This window comes from Caretta caretta, chromosome 10 (assembly GCF_965140235.1).
Source record: "Caretta caretta isolate rCarCar2 chromosome 10, rCarCar1.hap1, whole genome shotgun sequence".
In the NCBI taxonomy this organism is placed as follows: Eukaryota; Metazoa; Chordata; order Testudines; family Cheloniidae; genus Caretta; species Caretta caretta.
The window spans coordinates 84,144,293-84,160,060 of NC_134215.1; the positions used below are offsets into that span (position 1 = coordinate 84,144,293).

Sequence of the window (15,768 nt, forward strand, 5' to 3'; positions counted from 1 at the left end):
TACCACAAAAGTGACAAGTTGTTTTTATTCATTTCCATAACGCACAGTAACGTCTTGGTGGCGGTACTGCAATGTGAAATGACACGCAGTCGAAATGCCTTTTGCATACATGACATGAGTCCTCTTAAGACAGAATATATTGAAAAACCTGCTTAAAAGCTGAAATAAGGTTTCTGCTTTTTCCTTAACTGTATAGAAAATCATTGATGCTTTTAATATTCATTAAAATATTCTCTTTATTTTTGTAAAAATAATCAAATCTTAGATTTAATGAAAATAGACATAGCTTTCTTACACACTTATTAGTATTTATTTAAAAATAGATCATTTGTCAAAAGAATGCAGATTTCCTAGAAGGGAGATCTGTTGACGTGCAGGACAGTCTCCCCCGGGAAGGGGAAGCCTCATTGCTGGAGTAATTTCAAACTGGGCTGACAAATGCTACTTAATAATAATACAACTGCACAGCGCTTTCAGCATCCAAGTGGTTTACAAACATTATCTAATCAACCATCACCACACCCCGAGAGGTAGGTTAAGTAGTATTACCCCCTTTTTACAAATGGGGAAACTGAGGCAGAGAGGCTCAAAGACTTTTCCTAGAGCACATGGTAAATTGAGCTGAGCTGGGATTAGAAGACACGAGTTTCTGGCTCTCAGCCCTGTCCATGGAACACACCACAACGCTGGAGAATTTACTACAGAGCAGCGGTTCTCAAACTTTAGCAACCCGAGGACCCCCATTTTGATTTAAAATTTTTCGCAGACCCCCAAGCCAGCTTCTAATTTTTCCCGGAGGTGCTCAACCCCGCTCAGCCCCAACCCCCACTCCATCCCTTCCCCGAAGGCCCCACACCCGCCCCACCTCTGCCCCTCCTCTTTCTGCCCCCTCCCCCAAGTGCACCTATTCCGCTGCATGCAGGAGGCACTGGGAGGGAGGGGAGGAGTTGATCAGCAGGCCAGCGGACCTGACATGACTCGTGGACCCCCTGAAGGACTCCAGTTTGAGAACTGCTGCTACAGAGAAACATACATGTATTTGGAGTAGGAGAGGAAGAGGTGACTTAGGTCTGTCTCCTGCAATGAGCTCTCCACAAATGCAGGAGTCTGCCTGTGTGGAGCTCTTTGCAGGATCAGGACCTTAGTGGGCCTTTACCATCTCTCATTTTTCTGACGTACTGTACTTTGGTGTTTAGGAGACGCTTACACAGTAGATCGGTTGCTTTCCTTGGCCACTCTTCCCAGCCACTGACCCCACCTTAGACCTGAGGAATTGGATAAGATGCACACGCAGCGAGACCACACATATTCTTGCCACGTTCAATATAGAAGTAGCTAAAGGGAGAAATAAACACAGATTAGTGAGCATTCCCCATTACTCCCCTTCAGCAGCACGAGACACAACTGACCTGGCATGAGGTTACCATGTCACCTATGGTTCAGATCGGCATCATTCGGCACAAAGTAAGTAAATTCCCTTCTCCTATCAGTGCAAGGAGTTGATGTACGTCAGAGTCTTTTGTTTTTGCAAATAATGGGATTGCACCAGGCAATGGAATTCATTGGCAGAGTCACTTTCATAAACTAGCCAAGTTAGTGCCCAGTCCTGCAAAATTTTACTTTCACCCTTGGGGCTGCTCTAAATTGTATCCACTAGCAATGTGAGTGGCTGGACTGCTGCATGGACAAGGGCCTACCAGCCAAGCCCTGTTCTCACCTGCCCTTGACCTTCTTGTCATGGGATGCAGGGGAGTCCTAGAGAGCTGGCTACACCACCGCAGGGAGAATTCCTCATGTAGCCAGGCAAGCGGGAAACCATGTATTTAGTTGTTATTGTTACTTCAAACCAGGGGTGCTGCTGCACCCCCAGAACCCCACGTTCCAGCACCCCTGCAAGTAAGCCAGGCTTGTGGCTACTTTGTGCCGCACGCCAGTGTGAAGCAGCAACACGGGGGCCAGGAAGTGTCCCAGGATAAGTTTCCCCTGTATGAGGAAGGGCTGTTATGACGAATGTTAAGAAAACTTTTCAACACAGCCTGAGCCTCTCACAGAAATGCCCTGCCTGACTGTACTGTGGCTACAAAAGGGCTTTGTTTGTAATATTTGGATGCTGATCTGACCAGTCACACTGAGCAGTTTTAAGGTGCTAACATCCTCAGCCATTGCACTAGCTTCTTTGCAGAAACCCTGGCTGCTCACTAGTTGATAAACAGTCCCTTAGAACCTGTTGGTGCTTTATAGGCACACTGGCATGTGAGGTTCTTGATTAGGTTCAGTTAGGCCATAGCGTGTCCAGCTGTGGTGGACGTCAGCCAGAAGCTCCTTACCCATCCATGCCCCAGAATGGGCCCCAGGAGTTTTTAACGATCCAATAGGGAGTTCCATTTTCTTCTCCATAACCCACAGCCAGAACTGCATGGTTCACTTTGTCTGGAGTCTTATCACACTTTGGGCTGCAAACAAAAGGCAAAAATAAAGCACATTTATTATATGAAAACCTATTTTGTCATTAATTAGTCACTGTATTCTGATGATATAAAAGGCTATAAAAGCACTAAGCATTATTCAGTTGAAAGAGGCAATTCACATCAACAGGATTACTCACAAGACTGAACTACAATGGAGGAAATTAGCACATGAATTTTGGGGTGCAAAGTGAAAGGTCTTAGCTGTAGCTGTAACCATTTGCTCAGCCTTCAAGTTCCAGGGCCTGATCCTGCAAACCCTTATGCACGCAGTACAGTTATTCAATGGGACTGGAGCTGTGAGTGACGCTACCTACCAGTGCATCTGCAGGATCTTGGCTGAGACTGGATAGCTGTTATTTTAAAGCCAATGGACCACTCTAACCCACTGCTATGAGAATACTGCACGAGCTCCCAGGCCCCACACGCGGGACACATTGGCCCTTTAACACAACCAGTTTCTTAAAGGAAAACAGACTAACGACATGCAGCAACTTCACTCGCATCTTCGTTTCCACTCCACTGAACTTTGCTCTTCGGTAGCCTGGGCCACATGTGGCGGGACGCTGCATTCGGGGACGTGTTCAGCGTGAAGTGCCAGAGGATTTCACCAAGCAGGATTTTAACAGTTAAAATTAACGTATTGATTTCTGTACTGAACACTTCGCACAGCCTAGGCAGCGGGGTCATTCAGCCCATGTTTCTAGGCTGAAGGCCATCTCCACTGGAGCGCTGTAGTTCATTTTCCAGTTTTATGGAAACCCGTGGCTGCAGGAGAGCTCCAACCCCCGGGGGGAGCGTCCCAGCAGGGGAGGGGTCCCAGATTATTTGGACAACTGCGTCTAAAGAAGTTTTTGAAATGCAGGCACTGACGAATGGTTGGTGTGGACTCATAAATCACGGGCCCAGAGGGCGGGAAGAAGGTGAGTATAGATCACAGAGCCATTATAATCCAAATACGTGCACCTCTCAAACACACACAGGAACTGCTAGGTTGGATCAGATCCACGGTCCATCGCATCCCGTATCCTGTCCCTGGCAGTGGCTAGAACCAGACACTCTGGGCGAAAGGGAAAGAACCCCACAGTAGCAGATGTGGGACAATCTGCCCCACACCCTGGTCTCTGCTACTCAGAGGTTGGCTTAAACTGTGAGGCAGGAGGTTTAATATCCCTGCCAAAATGTGTGTTAGGATTAACCATTACTCTGGATATTCTAGTTACTCAAATAAACGTCCAGCCCCTTCTTGAATCTTCCTACATTCTTCACCTCAATGGCTTTCTGTGGCAATGAGATCCATGGTCTAATTATGTGTTGTGTGAAGAAGTATTTCCTTTCATTGGTTTTGAATTTCCCACTTTTCAATTTAATTGCATGTCCCCTTGTGCTTGTGTTATGAGACCAGAAGCCCCGATCGACCTTCTCTCAGCATTTGTTATTTTATATCTGTTTATCATGTCTCTGCTTACTCATGAGGGGAACCCGATCCTCTTACTTCACTTCCCCTCTACACCGTATCTCTGTGCATCTCAGCCACAAACACAGATTCTGTTACCATCACTGTATTGACAAACAGATTTGTCTTCTACACCAGACCAGTCTCCTCCTGTCCGAGCTAAAATCTCGGCCTGTCTCTCCAACACCTTCTCGTGGCTGTCTAGCCATCAGCGCAAGTTCCACATGGCTCAAACAAGGCTTTTAATCTCCACCCACACCCCAAGCTCCTTTCTCAACCCCTGTGGAGAACTCCACAATACTACCTGCTACTCAGGCTCATCACCTGGGCATCAGCTTCGACTCAGCCATCTCTCTAGGGCCTCACATCCAGGCTGTGTCAAGTCTTGCAGATTCTTTCTGCGTAACGTCTCTAAGATATGGCTTTTCCTATTCAGCCACACAGCAAAAAACTCGTGTCCAGATTCTCATCCTCTCACTTCCATTACCACAGTGTCTTCTTCTCCAGCCTTGACAAATGTGACCTTGCCCTGCTCACACCCATTCAGAACCCTGCTGCAAAGATCTTGCTTCCAGCTTGTCACTTGGCCCATGTCACCCCATCTTTGCATCCCTCCACAGACACCTCCCCCACCCTTCTGTATGGTATCAAACACGAGCTGCCTGTCTTCACTTTCAAAGCCCCTCGTGGCCTATCCCCACCTGACCAGTCATCTCTCATTCACTGTCAAGCTGTCGATGCCCCCCTCTGATCAGCCCCTGCTGCCAGCTTCCATCACCCACTTGGTACATTCTCAAATGAGCGCCTTCAAGCTCTCTCCCACGCTGCCCCCATAAACACAGGAATAGGAATTAATCCGCCTCTCCGAAATCTAATCATCAGCCCCTTCGGCAGCTACTCACCTTGGCTGTGGAGCGGACACACTGCTCTCCTGAGCCATTTTTATACCCGATCAGTTCCCATCCTCAAACCCACACTTCTCCCGTTGCCTCTTTTCTGGGAGGTACAGATTTACAAAGGCGTTCAGGTGCCTCAGGATGCAGGTAGGCAACTAACGGGATTTTCAAAAGCACCTTATGTGAGGTAGGCACCTAATTCCCATTAGAAGTCACTGGGCACCTAACCTGCTTAGGTGCTTTTGTAAATTGCACTAAGTGTCTATCTGCATCTCTGGGGCCTAAACACGTTTGTAAATCTGGCCTGCAGAGCTTCCTCTTGAGCTTCAGCACCACAGCACAGAAGGCAGCTGTGCGGGCTGGCCAGGTGCAGTTCAACAGCTGCTATTACAGCCCCTGGGATGGAAGAGCCACACCAGCGAGGCTGCCCCACACCCTCGCCTGGCGTGACAAAGGCAGATTTCCCCACACTCCCCTGCACAGAGCTCAAACACACAGGCTTTAAACAGTGGAATGAATTTCCCCAAGCTTTGTTATGGGAGTTTGCAGGCAAACATCTCACAGGTCACACATTACCTGCTGAGCTCCCATAGGCTTCTCCCAGAGACTGGACCTCCCCTGGACTGTCTGAAACATGCAGCAGCTCATTCAGGGACAGGCTCAGCCTTGGAGCTGGTCAACAGCATTTCAAACACGTTTCGAAAATTCAAAGTGTTTTGTGAACAATCTTCAGCGGCTTTTGACTGGCTCTACTCCTAATTGTAAGTTTCAAATACATTGCAGGCCCTGGTTTGTTAATCTATGCTACTGTCTCATCTTCCTGGGAACTCAGAGATTAACTGCAGCTTCCCACTCTTTTTGTCTTTGTCTTTAAAAAATGCTAATCAGCCAGAGAATGACTCTCCTCGGGAACCCAAAGGGAAACCAGCTGGGGAATGAACATGGTTAAAGCAACTCCGTTGCTATGGGTTAGCGGCATCCTCTGCATTCAGAAATACTCACTTGGAGTAAATGCCTTTTTTGTAGCCCAAGAAGTCATCAGTCACCTCAAAAGCGAAGCTAACGGGATTATGCTTCCCCACCGCTTCCACCATGCCCAGCTCATCGTACTGGAAGGAGACAATTCCAAGTGTTATTTACTTCTTGGTCAGCATCACTACGGGACAGACACCCCAGAAAGACAGACTGGGCAAGCTGAATAAACCTCGCTTCCTCTTCTGTGCAAATGAGGAAACACACACAGATGGCAGACACTTCAGCCCTGTTCACACAGGGAGCAGCAAAGCTGGGCTCCCCAGGTAGGGCAAGGCCATGCCTTACTAACATCCACGGGGCCAGCCTTCTCCCAGGAGATAGGAGACCGACCCTGTCGAAGAGCTGCTAGCAGATCCGTCTGTTTTAGGCAAGTTCATTTGCCAGCAGCAAGAGTTGGCCATGGGACACTCCATGCCTGCAGAGGTTGTAGTGTGCTTTACGACTTCCCTCTAGAGGCAGCAGGAGTTTGCTGCAGGCACGACAGGTGAGTTGTATAATGGGGAACGAAAGTTGGGGGCAGAGAGGAGAGAAACAAACTTGAGCAGAAGGAAGTAGTAGGTGCAACCCTTGTCCCTTCTGGATTAGCCTGTTCGGCTGTAAAAACTTTCTGAGTCAGGACCTGAGAGCTGTCTACCATGCACAGAGTGCTTTTAAAAATAAGGGAAACAAGTTATTTTCAGTCCAGCAGGCAGAATCGTGCAGAGAGGTTGGCTTGTTATGAAATACTAGCAACCAGGTTCTACAGCTTTGTTAGTGTCCACAGACCTGATCCACTTCTATGGCAAATATCGGTAAGAATGCAGACAGCCTGGCGGGGACTCAGAATTGTCATGATGAACTTTCTGAAACAATGGCACCAAGAGAAGTGCCCTGGCCTCTCAGTAGAAGGCAGTAACTTAGGTGCCAAAAAATCAACTGAACCCAGGTACATCCAGGAAATTAGCTTCACTGATGATGCACAGGAAGAAGGAAGAATACGCACTTGAAATACTTCAACAGACCAGCCTCATCTGAGAAGCAACAGCCGGAATGTGCATGCTGCACTGGCCTCCCCATTCCCAGGGCCTCTCAGTGCATTCATTAGTGATTGTTAAATCAAAGCCTGAGGAACTGACCAGGGTGATATTGACGACATCTTTGACAAAAGCGATAGCCTTTTCGGGCTGGAACTTGCAGGTTCCATTCTGTGCAAACACAAAGGAATCAACGTTAAACCCACGTTCGTCACCAGCACGTCCAGCGTTTGAATATGCTTCTGCTGCAATGGTAAGAATACCTGAGCCTTGTAAGGATACGTATCCTCTCCTTGGAGCCCTTTGTTATACAGGATGTACTCAAAAGCTTGGCTTGGCAGGCCCCTGAAAAACACCACAGCAAAACGGTGAGTTCATTAGGGCCACAACATTGTATCTTCTGCAAAAATCAGTCCATGTGCTTTCTCTCAAGGATGAGCCATAAAGCGTCTGGACTGTGATCAGAGTATGGGCAGCGGGATGCCACATCCTGCACCGCTAACAGCGCCGGACCTGGAAATGTCACCCACCCTTCACATCCCAGCTACCACTCTCCTCCCAGGGCTCTCGGGGCCTGACCCATCAGAGCCCTAAAGTCCCTGGCGGGCAGCTTGGGTGGGGTGAAGGAACAAGGAATTCCCCTGGATTAGAAGCGCCCCCAACAGCGGCAGAATCAGCCACTCCAGACTTATGCCCCCCCCCCAATCGGGGACCCTGGTGCAGGATGCACATCAGGGATATTTGTGGGGGAGGGAGACATGGCTGGGCCATTCCTAGACCCTGGCTGCCAAACGGCCCACAGAGAAGCAAGTGAAAGCAGCCCCTCAGTGTAACCTGTGCTGGGGAAGAACAGGCCCCAGCAGCTCCAACACTCAGGAGGCACCAAACCATCTTTGCCAGCCAAGCCCGCTCCCCGTGTGATGCCAGCTCAGCTCCGGGGCAGGGTGAATTTGGCCCTCAGGCTGCAAGACCTTTGCTGGGGGCCTGCGGCCAGGAGGCTCTTGGCTGCGACGCCAGCGCTGCACAAGAAGAGGCTGGCAAGGAGATCCCCAGCCCTGAGCGAGGAGCTGCTCATGTCCCTTCCCCGCCCGAGCAAACTGACAAAGGAAATGTGACGGGGGAGGTGGGGACGGGACTCAGCCCCCTGCAGCAAGTCTTTGGCAACTTGTTTCCAGGAGGACAAGGACGGGCCATGAGAAGGCAGGTGAGGAGGAGTCGAGAATGTCCCGGAGATGGTGCCAGAACATGGTCTCATACAACGAAGGTGTTTGTGCACTTCAGGGCGCGTTTACCTCCGGGAGGCAGTGGATTTGAAAAGGGCTTATTTTTGGCAGCTTTCACTTTAAGAAAGCCAGTGGAGTTTCCCGAAGGCAAGGCCGAGGTGTCTGGGGGGGCCTTCTGGTTCACGCTCAACACAGAGCCTCGCCGACAAATGTCATCCAGCCGCAGAGAAACTGCCAAAACCTCGCTCACTTTCCCCTGCTGTGTTCAGCCACCAATAACTGTCATATTAGAGATGTGGCCAAACAGCCGGTGGGAGGGAGAAACCCTGAGTGTTGGGAAACGTTTGGTGAAGCCCAACAAACTCCACACATCACATATTCCAGAAAGGTCGGAATTCAAGATCCCCAGTAAGTCTTGAAGGTTGTAAACTATGACTGCCAAGTTCTCTTATCTCTAGTAGGTCCCAGCTTACGCTACATACCCACTGCATCCATGGTTATTGAAGTCCTGAGCACAGTCAACCAGTTGTTGCTCTGCCTAGAGAAATACTTTGAATCAGTGTATATCCAGAAGAGCAATCTCCTCCTCTCTCTGTCATTTTAAATACAAAATACATGGCAGATAGTATCACCCTGAAGCTTTTTCCTTACTGCACACCAATGGGTGTTCCTCTAGTGCGATTAGGGATTGCTAGACTGGATCAGAGCCAGCGACCGCGCTGTCCGCTCCTGTGTCACTGATGGGGACCAGCACCAGCTACTTCGCAGGAAGGTGCAAGGAATCCCTCAGCAGGCAGCTATGGGCTAACTGGCCAGCAGGGAACGTTCCTCCCAGCCCCTATAGCTGGAGGTTGGCTCATGCCCAGAGCAGGATGGTTTAGAGCCCTTCCCATGCTCTTGCTTATTTTCAATACTTGTTGCAACTGCTTTGGATAGTCTGTTATCCATCCAAATCTCTAATCCCTTTTGGAATCCTGCTCTACTCTTGGCCCCAATAATTAAAAGCCTTTTAAAAGTCTATAGATAAATTATATCATCTGGTTCTCCTTCATCCACTGTTTTATTGTGGCACTGAGTTCCGCAGGCTCATGGTGCACTGTGGGAACATGACTCAGACGTCCCATTAACTAATGAGATCTACTCCCAGGAGCCAGGGATTGCAGGTCAGGTCCCATCAGTTCCCATTTCCCTTTCCCAAATGAATGGTACTGCCCCAGCCTGGTGCTCAGATGCTCCAGTGAGGACAGCAATACACACGTCTCGAGCGGGACAGACTCCCTGATCTGCTGCACACCGCTGCTCCCGTGGCTGCCTTGCTGTGCTCACATGGCGCTGCTGAGCGGTTTGCATCGCACCGTCTGTATTTTGCTGCCGTCGTGTGCACGAGAGCGTGACCTGGCCGTTCAGGAGAAGCAGCCGAGGGACTAGAATCGACAGAACACTCGAGGGCTGGGGCCGCCCGGAGGGCTCTGCACAGCCTGGGCATGTGCCCCAGGTGCTAGGCAGGCTCTCTGGCAGCGGTGCACTGAAAAGGAGAATCTCTTACCAGTGACAGTAGCTTTCCTGTTCCTATGGCAATTGCAGACTCTAAACACCCAGTAGTGGAAAAGGTCCAGCAGCTGCCACATCCGCCCTGCGTCAGGAACCAGGAGCAGGAGGTTAACAGGTTCCTAATGCTGTGGGCTGTATCATCCCTTCCCGCAGGAAAGCCCAGAGGAGGGGGAGCTTCATGAGCTCCAGATGCCCCATCCCATCAGGGATAGGGGCTAGGGCTTCATGGTTACCCTGAGCTCTGTGCAGACCTGTGGGAATGGGCACTACCCCACAGGCCCTCCGCTGTGTGCTGGAAGCCATTCTCCCTAGGAGCACCTAGCTTTCCCTTTCCATCTGATCCTGGGCTGCACCTTCCCGTGTCCCTCCAGTGGGGTGCAGCTAGCATGCCGTGGGATTCTGGGGGGCTGACAGGCGCCTCACTCGCTCTTGGGGGATTTTTCCTATAGGATCATAAAGAGCAGCTGTTCCCCAGCCCAACCTCTCTGCCTGCCCATGCTCCCCCTAGCCCTATGGAGGGGCTCCCGTAAGCCCTGATGCTCCCCTTGGGAACGGTACAGACCCCAGGATACCCGCTGTGCTCCCAGCTGGGCTGGGGGATGTCAGAGACTTGCCCTTGTGGCTTTATCCCCAGCTTCTCCCTCTCTCCCACTGGTCCAGAACGTTTCGAAGGCAGCGACGTGCCAGAGAACCATTCGGAGCATGGTGGAGCTGACAGACTTTGCCTACCTGGTTCTTCACTGGGGTCACATAGTTTCCTTTTTTCCTCCAGTCGATAGCGGAGGGACACGGCCCGGAGCTGGCCAGGAAATTCCCTTTTGTGGCCGAGCAGTTCTACAACCAACAGGAGAGCGTTCTGATGAGCGGATAGCTGTGTCTTATGGAACATCAGATTTAGGGATCTGGGGCAAAAATTGGGGATTGGTCCTGCTTTGAGCAGGGGGTTGGACTAGATGACCTCCTGAGGTCCCTTCCAACCCTGATAGTCTATGATTCTAAGACGGCAGCCTGCAGAGAAATTACTCTTCCTGCGGCCGAGGTGGTACCAGCTATCACGTCACGAGCCCATACTCTGGGGCTCCATGCACCAGCCCTTATGGCTAGATTCACCATGCCAGCATTGTTTGCAGCGTGGATTTGAAAATATTTATGTTGGGCCTAATCCTAGGAAGCGCTGAGCCCCCATAGCACCCAGTGGAGCCAATGGAAGTTGTGGGTGCTCGTCAGGGACTCGATCCAACCCTCAAAGTTAATTGAGATCCTGGGGCTCAGCATACCACAAGATCAGTCCCACTGACTTCCCAAGAAAAATACAATTCTGGAGGCATTAAAAGCCATAGCTAGAGGCAGAACAAAATAAAGCTGAGGTGTATAAAAGTGTCCAGGGGACCCTAACCTGGGTAACATGGCCACAGGAGCCATGTACTTGTAAGTCAGCAAAAACTCTGCCGAAACTAAACAAATACATTTACCTGAGGTTCACTCCAGAGATATTTTTTTCTAAATTCTGTGAATGTCATGTCTGAAAATTGGTTTAGACCCACTAAAAAGAAGAAGAAGTTTTATTAATCAAAGAGCTAAACCAAAAACATCACTCCAGATAAAAAGAGAGAATTAGGAAATGAAATTAAAGAGCATAAACTCAGACTTTCAAACGTGTGATTCCCAGCATTGTGTTTGTCGATTCGTCTCTTATTGGTGACAAAGATCTGCAGCCTTTGGTAATACTCCTCCAGACTGTACTTCCTGTTGTTCTAAAGATGAAAGACACAAAAGAAGTCAATGGCAGGTGCAGAATACAGAAGTGAAAATACACACAGTGCATATCACGACTGGGCAGAGATCTTCCTCTAAAAAACACATGTAGCTACATAGCCAGGGCATTTCCCATCACACACTGCTCCCGGATCCCAGAGAGGTTGGGGGTGGAGAATGGGAGTGGAGTCCACCATACAAACCCACGAGGACCGGCGGTGTGAGAAGAGATATCCTCACGCTCAGTGGAGGAGAAAGGGAGTTCGGGTGGATGCAGGGAGTTTGCTGTGAGCTGTTTTACGCTGTTTAATGTAACTGTACCGCATCTGAAATATCTTGGCAGGAGGCACCTTGTAATCCGAGTTATGCATGAGTATTATTGTGAGCATTTATTTCTCCAGACTTAGCCTTGGCTGAGTCCCTGGCAACTGGTCACTTGCCAGCATGGAAAATCCCCTTCCAGGAAGTCCCTTGCCGTGCAAAATGGTTGAACAACAATAATGAAACTAGTCTGTTTTCTCCATTTGCAGAAGTTTATTTCACTGACTGACCATTTTGAACATCTGCTGAGGGGAGCAAACCCGTGACAGTTCATTTGGCTTCTGAACCCTTTGAAAAGAAGAAGTTTTACCTGCAGCATCCAGGACTTAAAGTGAAATTCCTCTGGAAAGAGAAAAAGAAACAAGCATTGAAGTACATGAAACGCCTGTCTGTTATTCTGTGTTTGTACAGCCCCCAGCACAATGTGGCCCTGTTCTTGGGTGGCCCCTCCATACTACCATAATAAACATTATCAAGTGAAAAAAAATTAAACTAAACTTGAATTTTCAATAAACTACTGTACTCATTTAGGATAACTGCCTCACCGATCTTTGCCTATTTCTAACCAAAATGTTACATATTAGTGTAGCTTAAAGAAAGGGTTTGCCTCCATTAGCTAACATCAATTTCCACTTTAACTGAAAGTTAGAAGAAGGATGTTGCCTGCTCCCCTCCCCACCCCCACCTGCGTTTGATCTGATTTTGTTTTAAAACAAAACCTGGTGTTTAAAAAGACATGCTGGGGCTTAAAATGATTTTGCATTCAGGATTTACAGTGTTTACAGAGCCTAATATCGACAGAAAATACCGCCTTTCAGCCAGGGGGCTGGAACAATTCGTATGGTGGGAGTGCGGAGAACCACTGAACCAAACCGTAAACCCTTTATGTAATGAAAACCACTTCAAACCATGGGGTGCTGCAGCACCCCTAGTTCCAGCACCTGTACCCTTCAGTAAACAAGAGCTGTCGAGCAGATGTCTGTGAACTAAGTTGTCCAGCTCAGCCTCTTGTGTGAAATTGTTTATAACAGTCAGCAAAAGTTACTGGCAGAGCAGAGGTTGCTGATACGACTCAGAGGCTTCGCTGACATTGTGACTGGTGAACAAAAGAAGAATGGAATCGGGAAGGAATGTATCCAAACTGGTGTGTCGGAAATGAGGCTGACTTGGTGAACACAGTAATGAGGGGGATGGGCTATTTCACCCCTGTTAGGGGTCCTTGGAAACAGAGATTTTCCAGGGAGATCAAACCATGGAGGGTGAGTGGACTGGAAGGAGTCAGCTCCACCATCAGGCTCCCACTGTCTCCTGGGACCCCAGGAGAAGAACCTGAGAATGGCCAGAGCGGGTCAGACCAATGATCCCACTCGCCCAGTATCCTGTCTCCCTACAGTGGCCCAGGTGACATTGGTGCCACCCCTGACTTCAGCTAACTACACCTGGAACATGTGACTGGGGTTCCGGCTGTCACCCTTCCCTTGGGTGGCCTTTGCCTTCCTCCCTATTTCCTCTTTCCCCAACCTCTCTCTCCTGCTGCTTTCTGTTTAATAAGGCTCTGGCTCAGCTGGCCAAGGCTGCAGCATTTGCAACATTGCTCTGAGCCCATGAGAAGAAAGGAGCAGAAAGCAGGGCCTTAAACAGCCTGATGCGGGTACAAGTTTGCCAGGTCTCGGGGAGGCTGATGAGACCGTGTGCTGGGCCTCTTGTTTTTCCAGCAGCGAGGAAGCAAAGAAAAGTCATCTCCAAAGCCAGAAGCTGCATTTTCTAGCTGTGCGGCTCTGTTCTCTCCCCGTGCGGCGGGAGCGGCTTCTCTTGTCTTTAAGGGGAGGGGAGGGCGGATCAGACTTTAGCAGCAGCAGCAGCTCCAACCCAGCTCAACTAAGTTCATCTCTTTTTCCTAAAGGACAGTTACCCTCTTTAATACCCTCAAACCCAGTGTCAAACCAGGGGCGATTCCACACCAAAACTCTCTGCAGTTACAGGGAACGGGAACAAGGGATGTTGTTAAAATTAACACTTTACATTTCAAATCCTTTAACTGCTTTTCCTCTTTTTCTGTATCTCTCATCGAAGACTGAACAGGGTTTGAATGGCGGGTTTGCCATGAGACTAGCAGGCGAGGTCACAGAATCATAGAAGATCAGGGTTGGAAGGGACTTCAGGAGGTCATCTAGCCCAAGCCCCTGCTCAAAGCAGGACCAACCCCAGCTAAATCATCCCAGCCAGGGCTTTGTCAAGCCGGGCCTTAAAAACCTCTAAGGAAGGAGATTCCACCACCTCCCTAGGGAACCCATTCCAGCGTTTCACCCCCCTCCCCGTGAAATCGTGTTTCCGAATATCCAACCTAGACCTCCCCCACTGCAACTTGAGAGCATTGCTCCTTGTTCTATCATCTGCCACCCCTGGGAACAGCCCAGCTCCATCCTCTCTGGAGCCCCCCTTCGGGTAGCTGACGGCTGCTATCAAATCCCCCCCCCCCCCGCACTCTTCTCTTCTGCAGACTAAATAAATCCACTTCCCTCAGCCTCTCCTCATAAGTCATACGCCCCAGCCCCGTAATCATTTTCACTGCCCTCCGCTGGACTCTCTCCAATTTGTCCACATCCCTTCGGGAGTGGGGGGACCCAAAACAGGATGCAATACTCCAGATGTGGCCTCCCAGTGCCGAATAGAGGGGAATAATCTCTTCCCTCGATCTGCCGGCAATGATCCTGCTAATGCAGCCTAAAATGCCGTTAGCCTTCTTGGCAACAAGGGCACGCTGCTGACTCCTATCCAGCTCCTCGTCCACTGTCACCCCAGGTCCTTTTCTGCACAACTGCCGCTTCGCCAGCGGGTCCCCAGCCCGTAGCGGGGCCTGGGATCCTCCCGTCCAAAGGGCAGGTCCCTGGCTCCCAAGCCCAGCGCCTTGTTCAGCGCTGCGCAGCGCCGGGCTCCCCCGACCGGCTGTGACTCGCTGGGCCCACTGACTGCAGGGAAATGAACCCAACCCGGCTCAGCCCCGGGGACCCCCCGCCCCGCGCAGCCCAGCGCCCGGAGACAGACGTGGAAGCGGCTCCGTCTGCCCGGGGCCCACCGCGACCCTGGGCAGCGAGACCCAGCAGCGCCCGGGGCTCCACCGCCCGCAGCCCCCGGGCCCGCTCGGGGCGCACCCAGCGCCGCAGCCGGACCCGGCCGGAGCAAAGCCCCGCAGCGCGCCCGGCTCCGTCCCTCCGCTCCCCGGCAGGGACCCCCGCCACCTACCCTCCGCGCTGACCGCCGGGGCGCTGCGAACGCAGGGAAGCAGGGCGGCCGCCGCCGCCAGCAGCCCCAGCAGAGCCCGCCGCCCCGCCAGCATGCCTGCGCGCATTTCCAGCCGGCTGCGCGGCGCAGGGTGCGCTCGGGGGCGGGCCAGCGGCCAGGACTCAACCCTGGGGGGAGGATCCGCTGGAGACGCCGCCTTGGGGCAGGCGCGGCTGGGGACGGGGGCAGAAGGAGGAGCAGCTGCGCGGAGGGACGGGAGGGGGGAATAGTCAGGCCACTGGCCTGGCATCACGTATGGGGGGAGCCCTGGTAGTCTGTATCCGCAAAACACAGGCATCCGGTGGCACCTTAAAGACGAAACAGATTTATTGGGGCAGAAGCTTCTGTGGGTGAAAAACCCACTTCTTCAGACGGATGCATCTGAAGGAGTGGCTGAAGAAGTGGGTTTTTTAGCCACAGAAGCTTCTGCCCCAATAAACCTGTTTCGTCTTTAAGGTGCCACTGGACTCCTCGGTTTTTTGGCCTGGCCTGGAGCTGGAACCTGCAGCCCTCCTAGGTCCCCAGGGCTGCCGGTGGAGATCCGGGCCTGGGTCAGTAACCCTCCCTCTGGGGCTGGGGTCTAGACCCCTTGGCAGAAAAAGGGGGAGAATTAGGGTTCAGCCCTGGCCAAAGACTGAAGAGCCTCCCTGCAATGAAGCACTGCGCAGCTTCCACTCCTGATTGCTGCTGCCCAGATTTCCTGCTGCAGAAGGGGAGGCTCCAGATCCCTCTTTTCTTTCCTTCCTCGCTACTCCGTTCAGCCCAGTCTTA

The 15,768-nt window shown here is 51.1% G+C and overlaps 1 protein-coding gene across 1 annotated transcript; it reads right to left on the reverse strand.

Moving 5' to 3' along the window:
• Nucleotides 1-15,262, reverse strand: CTSH (cathepsin H). Its single transcript, XM_048866967.2, has 12 exons — nucleotides 14,959-15,262; nucleotides 12,026-12,057; nucleotides 11,288-11,393; nucleotides 11,112-11,182; nucleotides 10,369-10,473; nucleotides 9,635-9,721; nucleotides 8,571-8,626; nucleotides 7,129-7,210; nucleotides 6,968-7,036; nucleotides 5,820-5,926; nucleotides 2,328-2,453; nucleotides 1-1,335 (listed from the first exon to the last, which is right to left on the reverse strand). Exons 1-12 carry the CDS (start codon nucleotides 15,245-15,247, stop codon nucleotides 1,260-1,262), a joined length of 1,206 nt encoding a protein of 401 aa, XP_048722924.2. The 5' UTR covers nucleotides 15,248-15,262; the 3' UTR covers nucleotides 1-1,259.
• Nucleotides 15,263-15,768: the final 506 nt, after the last annotated feature.